The sequence below is a fragment of the Eutrigla gurnardus genome, assembly GCF_963514095.1.
Source record: "Eutrigla gurnardus genome assembly, chromosome: 21".
Taxonomy (NCBI): domain Eukaryota; kingdom Metazoa; phylum Chordata; class Actinopteri; order Perciformes; family Triglidae; genus Eutrigla; species Eutrigla gurnardus.
Window position 1 is genome coordinate 16,773,156 of NC_139932.1, and position 16,221 is coordinate 16,789,376.

Sequence of the window (16,221 nt, forward strand, 5' to 3'; positions counted from 1 at the left end):
CATCACCGTTTTGTCAAAACACACGTTAGCACGCACATGCCAACATTAGCATATGCGAGCTAACATGCTAAACATTACATGCTAACGTCAGTGTGGTTTCTGCTTCGAAAGACTGACGGCTTTTCAAAATGAATATAGTAGAATTTTCAATAAAAATAAATTGAATAAAGGGTCATTGTTTCAACCTCGTAAATAAATGTGTTTTCCCTAAAATGTTAAAATGATTTCCACATGAACACGTTCAGTCTTTGAGATTTATTTATTTACACGGTTTCAAACCATCGTGGAAGCAGAATATTGATATAACGTAACATCTTTGAGAGTAAAGCCTCGGTTATGCTTCCGCGTAGTCACGCAATGGCCACGCAATGACCACGCAGCTGCTTGGAGACCCTGATGGTTCTGCGTTGGGTTTACGTGTCGAAATGCAATTCAATACCACACCGGTAAAGGGCGCTATGTTTTTTGTAAAGACTGACCGACCGACCGAGACTCTTGACATTTATCGTCTTTAGCCTCGTTATAGCCTATTTGTTTACCTTCCGGCTTTAAACATCCACAATTTTTCAGTGTTTTATTTCTTTGTGCAAAAGCGACAAGGTGCAAACAATAAAAGTATTAAAAGTTTAAATGGCGGTGTTTATGAGTGGAAACCGGAAAAGCGGTCTCCAGCGGATGTAGTTAGCGGACCAATCACAGCCAATGCCGCTGCGTTGGTGCTGTGTCGCCTCAACGCACGTCTAGGATTTCTGAGAGGTGCACGTCAGGCTTAAGCCCCCTTGCATTGTGTCAACGCGGAAGCATAAATTGGGCTTAAGTGATGAAGACGAGCCGATGAAGATGAATCTTCTTCATGTTCCAGACTGACTGGCGGTTTATGGATTTATTGACGACATATGAAACATTTACTGATCGGCCTTTAAGAACAATAAATAAACCACAAATGTAGTTGCCGTTTTTAAACGCAATCCCCCAATGCCGTCAATTTACCCTTAAAGGGGAAAGTAATTGAGGGTTGTTCAAGAGTTTTAGGGGATAATTAAAGGTTTGCATATTAAGATATCTTCTGCACAGTTACGGTGTTTAAAGCCCTTAAACTGACCAGTAACAAGAAAGTGATCCCTTAATTAAGGGATTTTCTGACCTTTAATTTAATAGGATGTTAAGGGGTTCCCGTCTCTTTCCATTAATGCAGAAAACTCCTTAAAGTATTACAATCTACTATCATACAACAAATCCTTCAACACACTTAATTTCTCCTCAATTTGACTCCTAAATTTAATTTACTCTAAATCAAAGTGTTTTGGTTAGAAGAGCTCTTAATTGAAAAAAAGGAAATCCCTTAAAACACCTGGATAACAAAATCTTAATCAACAAATTAAGTAGAAATTTAATTACACAATAATGTGAAAATAATCCATTAAGTACAACTTTAAGGTGATTTAAATGTTAAAGGACTAGTTAACTTTAAACTCTGACTCATCTAAGGGATTCTCACTCAGTTTTCATATATTTCCTAATCTAATAATTTTATTTAATATAATTGTCCACTTTAAAAAAACGTAATATTTACAAACTAACATAAATTTGTAATTACATTTTAAATGGATAATCTCCACAGTTTAATTTAACATGTTCATCTTCCAATTAAGATGAATTATTATTCATGTGTTCTGGTCAAATTTAATGGGATTTAACTCTAAAAATTACCTTAAAGTGATGGTTCGGAGTAAAATGCACCCTAGGTAATTTCCACCATGACATCCAGCCAAACACCCCCTCGGAAGCATTTTTAGCGATGGTCAGCATTGGTCAAGATAGCCGCTATCAGCCGAATGGCTTAGTACTAGCGCTACGGTACAGAGGGTATATCTCGTAAATTACCCCACTAATAATGCATGGAATGTTACCAAACTTCTGCAGTAGTACACATAGGGTCCGTACTCACAAAACGAGGCATTTGAAAGTTTGTAAGTACACCAGGAGTTTATTTAAAAGATCACTTGCCTGATAGCTTCTATCCTCGGCTGCTAACGCTAACTAACGCTACCGCAGCATAGACGCCACTTCCGTGTTTACCCAGCCGATGCCGTGACGCGAGTTTCAGGTCAACACATTTTTATAAATGCTTGTATTATCAGGTCAACACTTGTCAACACTTGTTGACCTGATAATGTTTTGCTGGATGTCATGGTGGAAATTACCTATAGGGTGCATTTCACTCCGAACCATCACTTTAAAACTGAGGATTTAACAATAAAAAGAAACCCCAAAACATAATTCATTATTTTATCCATTAATTAAACTTAATTTGCTGTGAATCCCCAATTTAGTCCTTTTTCAGGGTCCCTTAACTGTAATACCACCTTAAACTGATCATTAATGGATTCGTCAAATATACAGAATAAATGTATAAATCAGAGGAACCCCTTTAAATCTACAGTTCTTAACCCGCTAATTAAGGTTTTTATTTGGTCCTTGATCCTTAAAAACACCTTCAACCAAATCACTTATTTAAGACCGTAAATCATTGAAAATGTCTTAACGTATCCTTTAAGGAAACATTATGAGGTTTCTCCTCCTGTGACGGCGTCGGCCGTCGTCTGGTGCAACAACGACTAATTAAGTGGATTTTAAGGGCCTTTAGTTTCAGACTTCCTTCCCGGTGAAAGTGAACCGATGGCGGATCTATGCGGATCAAAGCGGCTCGAGGTGGATCGAAGAGGATCGAGGCGGCTCGGGCCTGAAGTCGGTAACGGGGTTTATAAACGGACGACGCTCATAACAAAAAGCTTCATCTTACAGCTTCACATTATTTACACCAGAAACACACCAAATATGTACACGACAGCAGACAGATGACCTTTAACCCCTCAGACCTTTAACCCCTCAGACCTTTAACCCCTCAGACCTCTCAGACCTTTAACCCCTCAGACCTCTCAGACCTTTAACCCCTCAGACCGCCGTCCAGTGTCAGAGTCCCGAACCTGAGGGGAACAAAGTCACATGTTAGCATCTTTAGCCTAGCTTAGCACAAAGACTGGAAGCAGGTGAAACTGTTAGCTTAGTTTAGCTTATATGTGAACATTAAGGGATTTTGACCCCTTAAATAATAAATAGACCAATTAAAATATTATTGATGTTCTTTATTTATCCCTTAAAGCAGGACATCCATTAGTTTACACATTAAAAGGGATATTTCAGTTAAGGTGGAAATTCAAGGATGCTATGATCTTCAAACTACCCTAAATCGATGCCCAAAACCCTGGAAACCCCCCCCGCCCGCAGCGTTTATGCTAAGCTAGGCTATGCTAAGCTAGGCTATGCTAAGCTAGGCTAACGTTGAGGGTACCTCTCTAAGAAGTGGTTGTTCTCCGCCAGCTCCTTGACAACCCCCTCCATCTCCTCCTTCAGCTTCTTCATCCTGACGGTCACATGATGAATATTACGACAGAACATGTGATGAAGTTGATGAAGATGAGGAAGATGATGAAGGCCGACTTACCCCAATGTCATCTCCACCAGTGTGTTCTGACTCAGGTAGGCCTGAGGCTTCATCCCGCTGGAGACCAGAGGAAGAACCTTCTGAGGCAGCTGTTCCTGCAGCTGGAGGTCAGAGGTCACTCACTTTTAAATGTTCAATATACAGTATATATATATATATATATATATATATATATATATATATATATATATATATATATATATATAAATTATATATCTCATCATGGTTTCTCTCTGTGACTCAGATGTTTACGATCCAAAACAAAATCAACAAAACTTAAATTCAGAAACATCATCAAGTTATTATTTCTGATCTAGCAGCTAGCAGATAACCCTAGCAGCTAACCCTAGCAGCTAGCAGCTAAACCTAGCAGCTAACCCTAGCAGCTTGCAGCTAACACTAGCAGCTGACCCTAGCAGCTTGCAGCTAACACTAGCAGCTAACACTAGCAGCTAACCCTAGCAGCTTGCAGCTAACACTAGCAGCTGACCCTAGCAGCTTGCAGCTAATCCTAGCAGCTGACACTAGCAGCTAACACTAGCAGCTGTCCCTAGCAGCTAGCAGCTAACTCTAGCCTAGCCCACCTTGATGGCCCGCTCCATCAGCAGGGTGACCTCCTTCTCGATGCTGATCAGCTGACCCGACAGGCCGAGCAGCTGCTTCTTCACGTGATGAACCTTCCTGTGAGACACAGGCAGCAGTCAGTGTCTGTTGCTGCTATGCCCGTCGCTATGGCAACACAGGAGGCCGTCGTCACTGCCTGTCACCTACCTCAACCACTCCTCACTCTTGGAGATGAAGAGGCGGTACTTCATCGCACACTCATCCGTGAACAAGGAGCGAGCCTTACTGGCATGAAGGACCAGCTTCTGTCTGTTAGAGACACAGAGACACACACGAAGACAGAGAGACACACGGAAACACACAGAGACACGGAGACAGAGAGATGCACATGGAGACACACACACACAGAGACAGAGACACACACGGAGACAGACACATTATTGATATCATACAGCTTTTTGCCCATTTAACTGGTTAGAACTTCAGTTTATTATTATTTATTATAATAAAGTAAAGGAGTCTAGTGTTGCTGTGGTCTGAATAACACATTTACATTTAAGTAGCATTTAAACAGGTGATTCTATTGTTTCAGGTTACTTATTCTACTAAATGTATCTGACTTTTATTGTTATTCTAATTGTTACTTTATCATATAATATATACACTTTGTGATATCCGATTATAGAAATACTTACTTGTCAAATTTATGGATCTGCTCTTCATTGTACGGCAGACCTGAAAACACAGAACAGAAACCTGATCAGCAGTCTGAACCATATTTAACACACACACACACACACATACACACACACACACACACACACACACTCACGTCTCTCAGCTTTGTCCTTCTTGAACTGTTGGTAGATGGCCGTGATGGCGTCCAGCAGCACTTTGATCTTCTCCACGCTGAAGAGACAAACTCTCCGTCACACATCTGATACAGAACAACGAACACACGACGTGTAAACACACTCACTTCCTGTCCTCGGGGTGCGTCCCAACTTGTTGTATCCAGCCGTCGGTCAGCAGACCTCCGGAGATGAATTTACTCTTGATGTCTTGTGTTGTTCGTTCAATCGGCTCCAGAGAGCCGGAGATCTGCACACAAACCAAGATGTAATATAACAAATACACCCTAATAACTACCCACAAACACCAGGATGTTATACAATAACTACACCCTAATAACTACCCACAAACACCAGGATGTTATATAACAAATACACCCTCATAACTACCCACAAACACCAGGATGTTATATAATAACTACCCAGAAACACCAGGATGTTATATAATAAATACACCCTAATAACTACCCACAGGATGTTATATAATAACTACCCAGAAACACCAGGATGTTATATAATAACTACCCAGAAACACCAGGATGTTATATAATAACTACACCCTAATAACTACCCACAGGATGTTATATAATAACTACCCACAAACACCAGGGTGTAATATAATAACTACACCCTAATACAGGGATGCCAGGGTGAAATTGGACAGGGGGCCAGATTTTTTTCAAGTGAGACCTCAGGGGGCCGGATTACACTTTCAGACTGAAAAGGCCAAACATTGACTCAACACATGGATAGGTAGGCTATTTGAAATTATTCATGAAGGCCTACACATCAAAAAGAAATTGCATTGGCACCAAAATAGCCTCACAATGAGGCCTAAATTACATACATTACAAAGGACAGGCGCTCTCCTTCATACAATCACGTGCACACTACATGGCTGCACCTGATTGGACGATCGCTTTCACAGCTGTCCTGTCTGCTCCCGGATTTCAAACCGACCAACATGGCGGCTCGTTTGAAAACTTTCTCTTATTTTACGACAATAGTTCACCGAAACGTGTTTCTGAAAACATTTTAAGCGAGAAATAAGCTATGCAGTTGCTGAATCTGTCTTTATTTTAGATCGACGAACATTCAGTTTAAAAGATTTTCGAGAGCTTGCGGGAGGCAGCGGCGCACCGTCTCTCCACACTCGTGAGTCGGATGCATTGCAGGGCATACCGTAAATCCTCTAATATAGCCTCAGCCAAAATAACGCTGCCTGTCGACACTTGCCCCGGCCAATGTTAGAGACCGGCTGGTAATAGAATACAGGCCAGTATTAGAGGATTTACGGTATACATTTAAAAAAAAAAATAGATAAAATAATAATTAAAAAAAAATATTCTCCCCTTGTCACCCTGTACGCGGGCCGTAACCCTGGCATCCCTGCCCTAATAACTACCCAGAAACACCAGGATGTTATATAATAACTACCCAGAAACACCAGGATGTTAAATAATAACTACACCCTAATAACTACCCACAAACACCAGGATGTTATATAATAAATACACCCTAATAACTACCCACAAACACCAGGGTGTTATATAATAACTACACCCTAATAACTACCCACAAACACCAGGATGTTATATAATAACTACACCCTAATAACTACCCAGAAACACCAGGATGTTATATAATAACTACACCCTAATAAATACCCACAAATACCAGGGTGTTATATAATAACTACACCCTAATAACTACCCACAACTATCAGGATGTTATATAATACCCCCCAATGACTACCCACAAACACCAGGATGTTATGTAATAAATACACCCTAATAAATACCAGAATATAACTATATATATATATATATTTAATACACATAATGAAATATGTAAATAAATCAAGCGTGAACTCACTCTGAGAACTTTCTTGTGCATGTCTGAGATCTCGTCATATTCTGATGACATCATGTTTGCCTGCATCAACACCTCAAACCTGCAGGACAGCAGACAGGAAGTCATGTGACCGTCGGTCTGCGTAGAAGTTTATCATGTATTTATTATGTATTTACTCACAGCTGCTCCGTCTTCTCCAGGATCTGAGTACAGTAGTTACACAGGTGGAAGATCTCTGACTTCTTGTGTAGAATCTCACTGTAGTCCTCCTTCATCAGCTCACTGGAGCACACACACACACACACACACACACACACACACACACACACACACACACACACACACACACACACACACACACACACACACACACACACACACACACACACACACACACACACACACACACACAGTTTCATTACTCGTCTGCAGACTTTAAATATACAAAGTTTATAAAGTTGTAATTAACTTGCTGCCCCAACATGAAGAACAATGAAAGACATTAGTTATTACGCATATTCAACATATCCTGACTCACATCAGACCACGGACTCCTTTCCTCACCAGCTCCTGATAAACCAGCAGAGACTCCGAGGTTTTCCACAAGTGTCCCACGTCTCCGGCAAACGTCTGAAGACGAGAGGAAGAGGAGAGGAAGAGGTGATGAAGAGGAGAGGAAGAGGACAGGAAGAAGAGAGGAAGAGGTGATGAAGAGGAGAGATCAGCAGTGATTGACGTGTAACTGGATGAAGGTGGTCTGCTGGTGGTTCATAGTCACCTTGGCGTAGCTGGCATCCAGATCCAGATCGTAGCGGGGCTGGACTTTAGGAGGACTAGCTGAAGGAACACATGGAGGGTCAGGGTCGGTCAGCCGTCAGTCATCATGATAACAATACATCACGTACGTCTACAATAAGTCTATAATAATAAACACGATAATACATCACGTACGTCTACAATAAGTCTATAATAATAAACACGATAATAAATAACGTACGTCTATAATAAGTCTATAATAATAAACATGATAATAAATAACGTACGTCTACAATAAGTCTATAATAATAAACACGATAATACATCACGTACGTCTACAATAAGTCTATAATAATAAACACGATAATACATCACGTACGTCTACAATAAGTCTATAATAATAAACACGATAATAAATAACGTACGTCTATAATAAGTCTATAATAATAAACATGATAATAAATAACGTACGTCTACAATAAGTCTATAATAATAAACACGATAATACATCACGTACGTCTACAATAAGTCTATAATAATAAACACGATAATACATCACGTACGTCTACAATAAGTCTATAATAATAAACACGACAATACATCACGTACGTCTACAATAAGTCTATAATAATAAACACGATAATACATCACGTACGTCTACAATAAGTCTATAATAATAAACACGATAATAAATAACGCACGTCTACAATAAGTCTACAATAATAAACGTGATAATAAATAACGTACGTCTATAATAAGTCTATAATAATTAACATGATAATAAATAACGTATATCTATAATAAGTCTATAATAATTAACATGATCATTAATAACGTACGTCTATAATAAGTCTATAATAATTAACATGATCATTAATAACGTACGGTCTTCAAAGATGAGGCCCACGGTGGCGACGGACTCGCGGCTGACCAGCATGATGGGGTTGTCTCTGGAGGTCTTGGGGAAGATCTTGGCCTGGCGGTTGGGGTCCAGGACCAGGCGGCGGCCTTCGTACAGCAGCTCCTGGTTGTGCAGTGGGATGCTGGTCCGGCGGGACATGAGCTCCTGGAACAGCGCCGCCCTGTTGGACACATGAGGGACCGCTGCTGTTCAAATCAGGGTTCCTCCACCTTTTACCAAGTCAAATTCAAGCACTTTTCCAGGTGCATTTCCATGCTTTTCCAGCCCCTTCCAGCTGTGGTAAACTCCATATTTGTACCAATCCAATGGTCAGTATTCAGTCTACTTATTATGTCACTTGTTCATCACATTAAATGAGATGTTATTGTCCTCTAAACAACCAACATGATGTTTGGAGACAGCTTTTTACAGAAGGACCACAAATGAAAGGAAAACTAATTCCACTAACAGATCCACAGAAATATAATCACCAACTATTTTCATCATCTGTTCATCATCAAAAGTCATTTTTCATAAAGAAATGTCAGAAAATGCTGTTTTCAGTCCCTCAGATATGGAGATCTTCTTTTCTGTGTTCTATCATAGATGTCATCACATACAACACACATTTCAAGACCTTTATTCTACATCCAAGCACTTTTCAAACCTTGACAACACCACACTAAAACTCAAGTGTTTTCAAGGATTTCCAGCACCTGAACGGACCCTGATTAAGTATAAAAATAAAGATGGACACACTGGTCAAGCTTTATATTAGTGATGTCAAATTATCATTGAAGCAGATGACAAAACAATTAAAAAAAGATGTAAAAAATAAAGGATATAGTTTAAGAATACAAGCCAAATATTCCCGTATACTCACGTGTTGTACTCGTGGATGTAGACGTGGTGCAGCGTCGCCTGCTGCAGGCTGAACACGTAGACCACGGTCCGGTGCAGGATGTCGTTGGTCTCGGCGAAGAACTGGTCGAAGCCCCAGCACTTCTCCTGATCGGCCTCCAGGATGTTGGCGAGGACCGGGGTCAGGAGGCTCTGGAGACCCCTGGACCACCAGACCACAGAGGACTCATTGTATTACATTCATTTCATATTCAAACATTCTGAAGAGTGGAAGAGATACAGATTATCATAACATTATATTTGGTGTATTATTTATGTCATTACTTTCATCTCTACATGTGTAAATATATATTTATGTATAATATTTAAAGTGTAAAATAAATATATATATAAAATAATAAAATAGATATTTATTTTGAATTAATGTATAATATATATATCATTAAAACATTTGAATTTCTAAAATAAATAAATTGTATCTTATTTATATTATTATTAGTGTTATTATGTTGCGTTTTAATACACAAATACATTTTTATATATATTCATTTTTTATGTTACCTTTTTAAGACAAATATTCATGTTTAATTGGCCAACAGAGTATAAGGATAATAAATATAAATTCTATATTATATCAATGATGGACAGGAGAAGACTGTTGTTACCCAGCATCCTTTGCAATGTGCAGGAGAAGTACTTTACTGCAGTAAAAGTATGGAAATATTAACGTAGAGATGCACCGATCGATCGGCAGCCGATCGCAATCGGCCGATAATTGCTGGTTTTGATCAGAGTTCTCAAAATTGATCAAAGCAGGCCGATCCAGGTTCACGCCTGGTTCACACCGGCCGCGGAAGCGCCGCTTATAGGCGCGTAGCGGAGCCCGCTTCCTTTCGGCGCCCCTGTTAAGCGATAGTGTAGTTCACACCAGACGCGGAGCGCCGCGGTCCTACGCCGCCCTGAAGCGATCGTTTTCGGCGTCTGCTCTATTTTTTGCGCGAGGCAGTAAGTCACAAAAAGAAACACGAGACAATCCGGTCAATTTTCTAAATAAAAGCAATTTTCAAAATAAAATACTGCGATTGACAAATGCGATCATATTTGTGTATCTAAACAGAGTAGAGAGATGAAAACAATAAACGTGAAGAGTAGATAACCAAGTACCTGTATTTCAACGCTGTATCTACATTACTACTGTCTACTACCATACACACTCTCTCTGTCTGTGTGTGTGTGTGTCTCTCTCTCATTTATGATACTTTCTCATCTCCTAATTTTTATACTTATTAATACAATGTCAATGTTGTGAGTAGAATCACTAATTTAATATATGAAAGTTATATAAGACAACAATATAGAAGAATTTATGGATTTGACGCTGTGATCAGTGATCGGTAATATCGGGATCGGCAGATACTGCTTTCAGTGATCGGCCCTAACAATCCTGATCGGTGCATCTCTACATTAATGTATTACTATTATCAATAAAAGTCCTGCATTTGAGTATCATCAGCTAAAAGTACTTAGAGAATAGTAAGAAGTAAAAGTACATTATCTGATTTGTTTAAAACAAATCATATAAACATTTAGAAAATGTCGATTTTTCATTCATTATTTCTCCTTTTTTAAAAACCACTGTACAAGCACAGAAGGTAGAAGTATGAGGATGTAATGGAGTATTTGGGAGTACTTGCGTACTTGGACAGGCTGCAGGAGACCGGCATCTCGGTGCTCCACTCGATCTTCCCGTTCTCACACTTCTGATGTCCCGAAATCGTCCCGGAGGGTTTCTCTGTGATGATTTTATACCTGAAACCGACAAACAGCCGAGTCACTCCCTCGCTTCTTCTTCTCCTCACAAACAAGCGGACGGGTCGCATGACGCTCACATGACTTCCTTGTTCCTGCGCGGCCCTTCAAAGGGCCTGAAGGGGAGGCTGCCGGTGGCGGCGTGGTAGAAGGTGACCCCGATGCTCCACAGGTCCACCGTGGCGCCGTACTTCTTCTGGTGGTCCTTCCTCAGCACGGCACGCTCATACATGTCGGGGTGCTGCAGGGAACACACGGGGATGAGATCAGGAAGGAACCGCTCTGAGCTGGTCCTGGATCAGCAGGACAGGAACCGCTCTGAGCTGGTCCTGGATCAGCAGAACAGGATCTGCTCTGAGCTGGTCCTGGATCAGCAGAACTCCATTCAGAAAACCAGGAAAACAACGGGGCAGCTCTGATCAGAAACCAGATGTTCTGACAAAATGAATCTTTCTGAATCTGTCCAAGCGTCTCCTGTAATCCAGCAACACATGATCCACCAGAGACCACGTGTTGGAGTCTAGTTTTACTGGGTTTCTCAGGAACCAAAAACTCAACCAGAGCTTTCTACACTTACTGTGGGTCTTCCTGCTTTCAGCAGCTTTCCCTCATCAACTTCTCACAGAACTTCATCTGGATGTATTATTATTTAGTGGGTTTCGTCCTGCTGCAGTACCACTCTCCACCTGAACTGGTACTGACGGGCAGTGGAATCTGGTTGTAAATATGAAGTTAAATATCACCAGGTGTGTGTGCGTGTGTGTGTGTGTGTGTACCAGGTACTCCTCGGTCCCGTACAGCGATACGAACTGCTCGTCGTCCTCCAGCTCCCTGGCGGCTCCGAAGTCGGTGAGCTTGTAGACGGAGCGTCCGTCCTCGCCGATCACACGCATGATGTTTCCTGGCTTGATGTCGCGGTGGACGATGCCGTACTCCCTCAGGTGGTTCATACCTGCCACTGCAGACACGCCAGCCAATCACAGAGCAGAATGATTATCAGACAGCAGAGTAGAAGTCATGACTCAGCCGATAATATGAATGAGTCCCACTGACCCACGTCGTGCAGGACTATGAGGAACTCGTCCTCGGGGAGTCCGTAGGCATTGGAGGACTCCTCTAAGACAGTGTAGAGACTTCCACAGGGACAGTACTCCATCACCAGGACCTTGTGTCTGGTGTTGGACTGAGAGGACGCAGGAGTTAGACATTTATTATCTATTTATTACACATTCAACACGTCCTGATCAGGACCCACGTGGGCTGGTTCACCACAGCTGGAGGAACCAGATTAAAGTATTGATCTGTGATTTAATATCAATAACCAGATGAAAAGGATGCTGAAATAACGCCATCATGATGGTGATCAGTAAAAAGTGCTGAGTCATGCTTTGTTCGGTCTGTCAGCAAGACCACAAGATAACTACTGTTAAAACGCGGGTTTACTGAATGGAGTCTGGTTGATGGATGCTAGGCTACGCTAACATTGTAGCTGCTCCGTCAACACTCCATATAAGGTCATCTAGACATAAATACAGCAGAGACCTTGTTGTTTGGACCACAGACAGTCTCTGGTTCCTCCACATAGTCTGGTCTGGTCTCTGGACTAATGTGACCCACTATGGAAGACCTTAGGTCTTGGTTTTTACTGTGTTTACTAGAAAAGAAACTAATCTGGAAGCCGTAACCGTGGTAACGACAGAGACCGACCTCCTCCTCCACGGCGAACAGCTTGACAATGTTCTTGTGGTTCAGTTTCTTCAGGACCTCGAACTCCCTCATCTGGACGTCCAGCGGCCGCAGGAAGCTCAGGTTGTTGAACACTTTGACGGCGTACAGGTCTCCGGTTTTCTGCCCACAAACACATTCATAGACTCAAGTACAGATCCAGACGGATCCGGTCCGACACACTCGCCGCTTCCATTTATTCTCTGCTTGATTCTGACATCTATTAACATGAAACTTTAGCTCCTAACAAAACAAATGAGAATCATGACACGGCAAAATGAGCCGACATGATTGATGAGGGTTCCTGCCCTGTGATTGGCTGCGAGCCGCCAGCTGAGGGTCCCTACCTTGTGTCTGCCACGGTAGACGTTGGCTGTGGCTCCCTGCCCCAGCAGGTCTGAGATCAGCCACAGGTAGTTGGTGGTGCTCTGCATCCTGGCGGCTGCTAGTGATGCTGCAAACAACAACAAACGAGTGATCAATAATACAGATTACTGATCTATACCATCAATAAACCAGCAGGGCTGAGGATGAAACCTCAGTGTTTAGAATATGAAGAAGTTTTACTGAAACGGAAAATCATCTTAATTATTTCCTGATTGTCAAAAGTGGCTGATTAATCTTATTATTATGGATTAATGGATGTATTAATGACTAAGTTTCTCATCGTGTTAGAAAATCATAAAGTTCACCAACTGAACGCTTCTTGTTACTTCATTAAACTTATTCTTTATGTACTCACATGTATTTTATTTATTCATGAATCTACTTTCTATTCTTCATTTGAGTTACGAATAGTCAGTGGTATAACTGTCTTGTATTGATCTAGATGACGTCACATAAACAGTTCACCTCGTCGTATATTCGCCTTATTGTTGACCTTGAACGCGGTTATGTATACAGCACTGTTTAGAATCCATTTGGCCGACTTTAGAGGATTTTCGGGTGTTTTTCTCTTTATCGGTGACGTCGAATCTTACCACGGGGGCCGCCATCTTGCCATTCTGTTGGCAAAAAGCAGCTATCTTATTGGTGTAGAACGATCACGTGCGTAGAAGCGGGATGAAACGATAACAGGGTTCACCTCACGGCCTAAAGGCCACGTAGGCGTCCCTACGTCACCACGTAGACGTGACGTCGCGCTGCGAAGGTGGGAAATTCCCCGTTTAAGGCCCTGAAAACAACAGACCCTGCGGAGACACAAACCAGCAGACGACCGGCAACATTACCGTGATTTCTGCGGTTTCACGATCCGCCATCTTCTACTGTTATAACTCCTCTTCTTCCTCCGCTCGGAACGACGAGCCGACACGAGAAGCCCGCGAACGTTAGCTCGTAAACACACAAACACATCGCTTATAAACCGTCTCCATTGTTCATATCTGTAGTAAACGTCTGCTGTCTGTCGCTTTAACGTCAGTAGACGCGTCCGTTGCTCGTGTTTTCTGCCGCCGACAGGGACGATGTCTGTCACAAATCGGAACTAAAAGCACGACATTTCAAAACCTCCCTCGCGCCAACGAACTAACCGTCGGGACGTTACGCGGCACACCGGATCCGGGAGCCAACCCGTCGAGCGACGGAACCGGGACGGTGACGAAACCGTTTTAACGGTGTTTCTCCGTCAAAATGAACCGTTTCTTTTTACTTTTGTTTATTTCCTCACCCTTTCTCTTTCCTGCGGCGGAGTCCACTCTTCTTCCGCCTGTTACCTGGCCACGTGACAGGGACGGTCCAATCAGCGCGCAGAGTCAGGCAAATTACCGTAATACTCGCAATATTAAAAAAACTGTGCAATTTAAATGACAAGTCATCTTCAGGCAAACATAATATACATGTTTATATGTACATATATCTAAAAAAAAAAAATCCATCTCCCTCACCTCCATCTCCCTGGCTAAATATGAAATATAAAAACTACAAAAATAGAATTAGTGATAAAAAAAAACAGCCCAGAGCTAATTATGAAATATAAAAACTACAAAAATAGAATTAGCGATAAGAGAACAGCCCAGAGCTGAATATGAAATATAAAAACTACAAAATAGAATTATCGATAAGAGAGCAGCCCAGAGCTGAATATGAAATATAAAAACTACAAAAATAGAATTAGCGATAAGAGAACAGCCCAGAGCTGAATATGAAATATAAAAACTACAAAAATAGAATTATCGATAAGAGAGCAGCCCAGAGCTGAATATGAAATATAAAAACTACAAAAATAGAATTAGCGATAAGAGAACAGCCCAGAGCTGAATATGAAATATAAAAACTACAAAAATAGAATTAGCGATAAGAGAACAGCCCAGAGCTGAATATGAAATATAAAAACTACAAAAATAGAATTAGTGATAAGAGAACAGCCCACTACAACTACGGGAATCCTTTTCTAAAATACTTTTTGTAGTTCACCTTGCGGCCTATTGGAGGCAACGCAAAATAAGCTACGGTTAGCATTTAGCTCCGGAGTCTGAAATCAACGATTTGCTTGACGCCCAATAAAGCGCGTTAATTTCTCTTCACATAACAACAGCAACACAGTGAACTAAAATGCTGCGGGCTTTAAGGTGTTTGCTTGTTGCAGTATCTTACCACAGCACTTCCCACGCGTCCTGCTGTGATTACCCATGATGCACTACTTTAACACTGCGCCGCAGTGCCACATTGACACCAGCAGCCGGAGCTGTCCCCATTTACACAGGAATTTTAACAATCATTCACAACCCAGAACTGCACAGTGGTGTAGCAGGAAGCACCGTCGCCTCACAACGAGAGGGTCCCGGGTTCGATTCCCGGGTCGGGTTCAGGTTCCTTCTGTGTGGATGTTCTCCCCGTGTGGGCCAGGTTCTCCCCGGGTTCCACAGTCCAAAGACCTGTCTGTCTCTACATGTCTCCCTGTGATAGAATGGTTACCTGTCTGTCTCTACATGTCTCCCTGTGATAGACTGGTTACCTGTCTGTCTCTACCTGTCTGTCTCTACATGTCTCCCTGTGACAGACTGGTTACCTGTCTGTCTCTACATGTCTCCCTGTGATAGACTGGTTACCTGTCTGTCTCTACATGTCAGCCCTGTGATAGACTGTTTACCTGTCTGTCTCTACATGTCTCCCTGTGATAGACTGGTTACCTGTCTGTCTCTACCTGTCTGTCTCTACATGTCTCCCTGTGACAGACTGGTTACCTGTCTGTCTCTACATGTCTCCCTGTGATAGACTGGTTACCTGTCTGTCTCTACATGTCAGCCCTGTGATAGACTGGTAACCTGTCTGTCTCTACATGTCTCCCTGTGATAGACTGGTTACCTGTCTGTCTCTACATGTCAGCCCTGTGATAAACTCTATAAAACATGCTTCAGAATATTGAGATACATAAGGAAAACTGAAGACTGAACGCT

General features: G+C 41.8%; 1 protein-coding gene across 5 annotated transcripts; it reads right to left on the reverse strand.

Moving 5' to 3' along the window:
- Positions 1-240: 240 nt before the first annotated feature.
- Positions 241-14,548, reverse strand: tbk1 (TANK-binding kinase 1). Of its 5 annotated transcripts, none has more exons than XR_014599168.1 (22): positions 14,493-14,548; positions 13,174-13,280; positions 12,809-12,949; positions 12,155-12,284; positions 11,878-12,059; positions 11,182-11,342; positions 10,991-11,101; positions 9,315-9,494; positions 8,416-8,612; positions 7,553-7,611; positions 7,313-7,404; positions 6,955-7,056; positions 6,796-6,874; positions 5,049-5,170; positions 4,902-4,978; positions 4,765-4,804; positions 4,277-4,378; positions 4,090-4,186; positions 3,506-3,606; positions 3,353-3,424; positions 2,896-2,987; positions 241-2,863 (listed from the first exon to the last, which is right to left on the reverse strand). XR_014599168.1 is itself a non-coding variant. In XM_084038918.1 (22 exons), the coding sequence occupies exons 2-21, from the start codon at positions 13,258-13,260 to the stop codon at positions 2,948-2,950; spliced, it is 2,172 nt and encodes a 723-aa protein (XP_083895044.1). In that variant the 5' UTR covers positions 13,261-13,280; positions 14,493-14,548; the 3' UTR covers positions 241-2,879; positions 2,921-2,947. The 5 variants fall into 5 exon arrangements, 4 of the variants coding, with proteins under 4 accessions (XP_083895044.1, XP_083895041.1, XP_083895043.1 ...); XM_084038918.1 differs by having other exon boundaries at positions 241-2,879; positions 2,921-2,987; XM_084038915.1 differs by having other exon boundaries at positions 241-2,987.
- Positions 14,549-16,221: the final 1,673 nt, after the last annotated feature.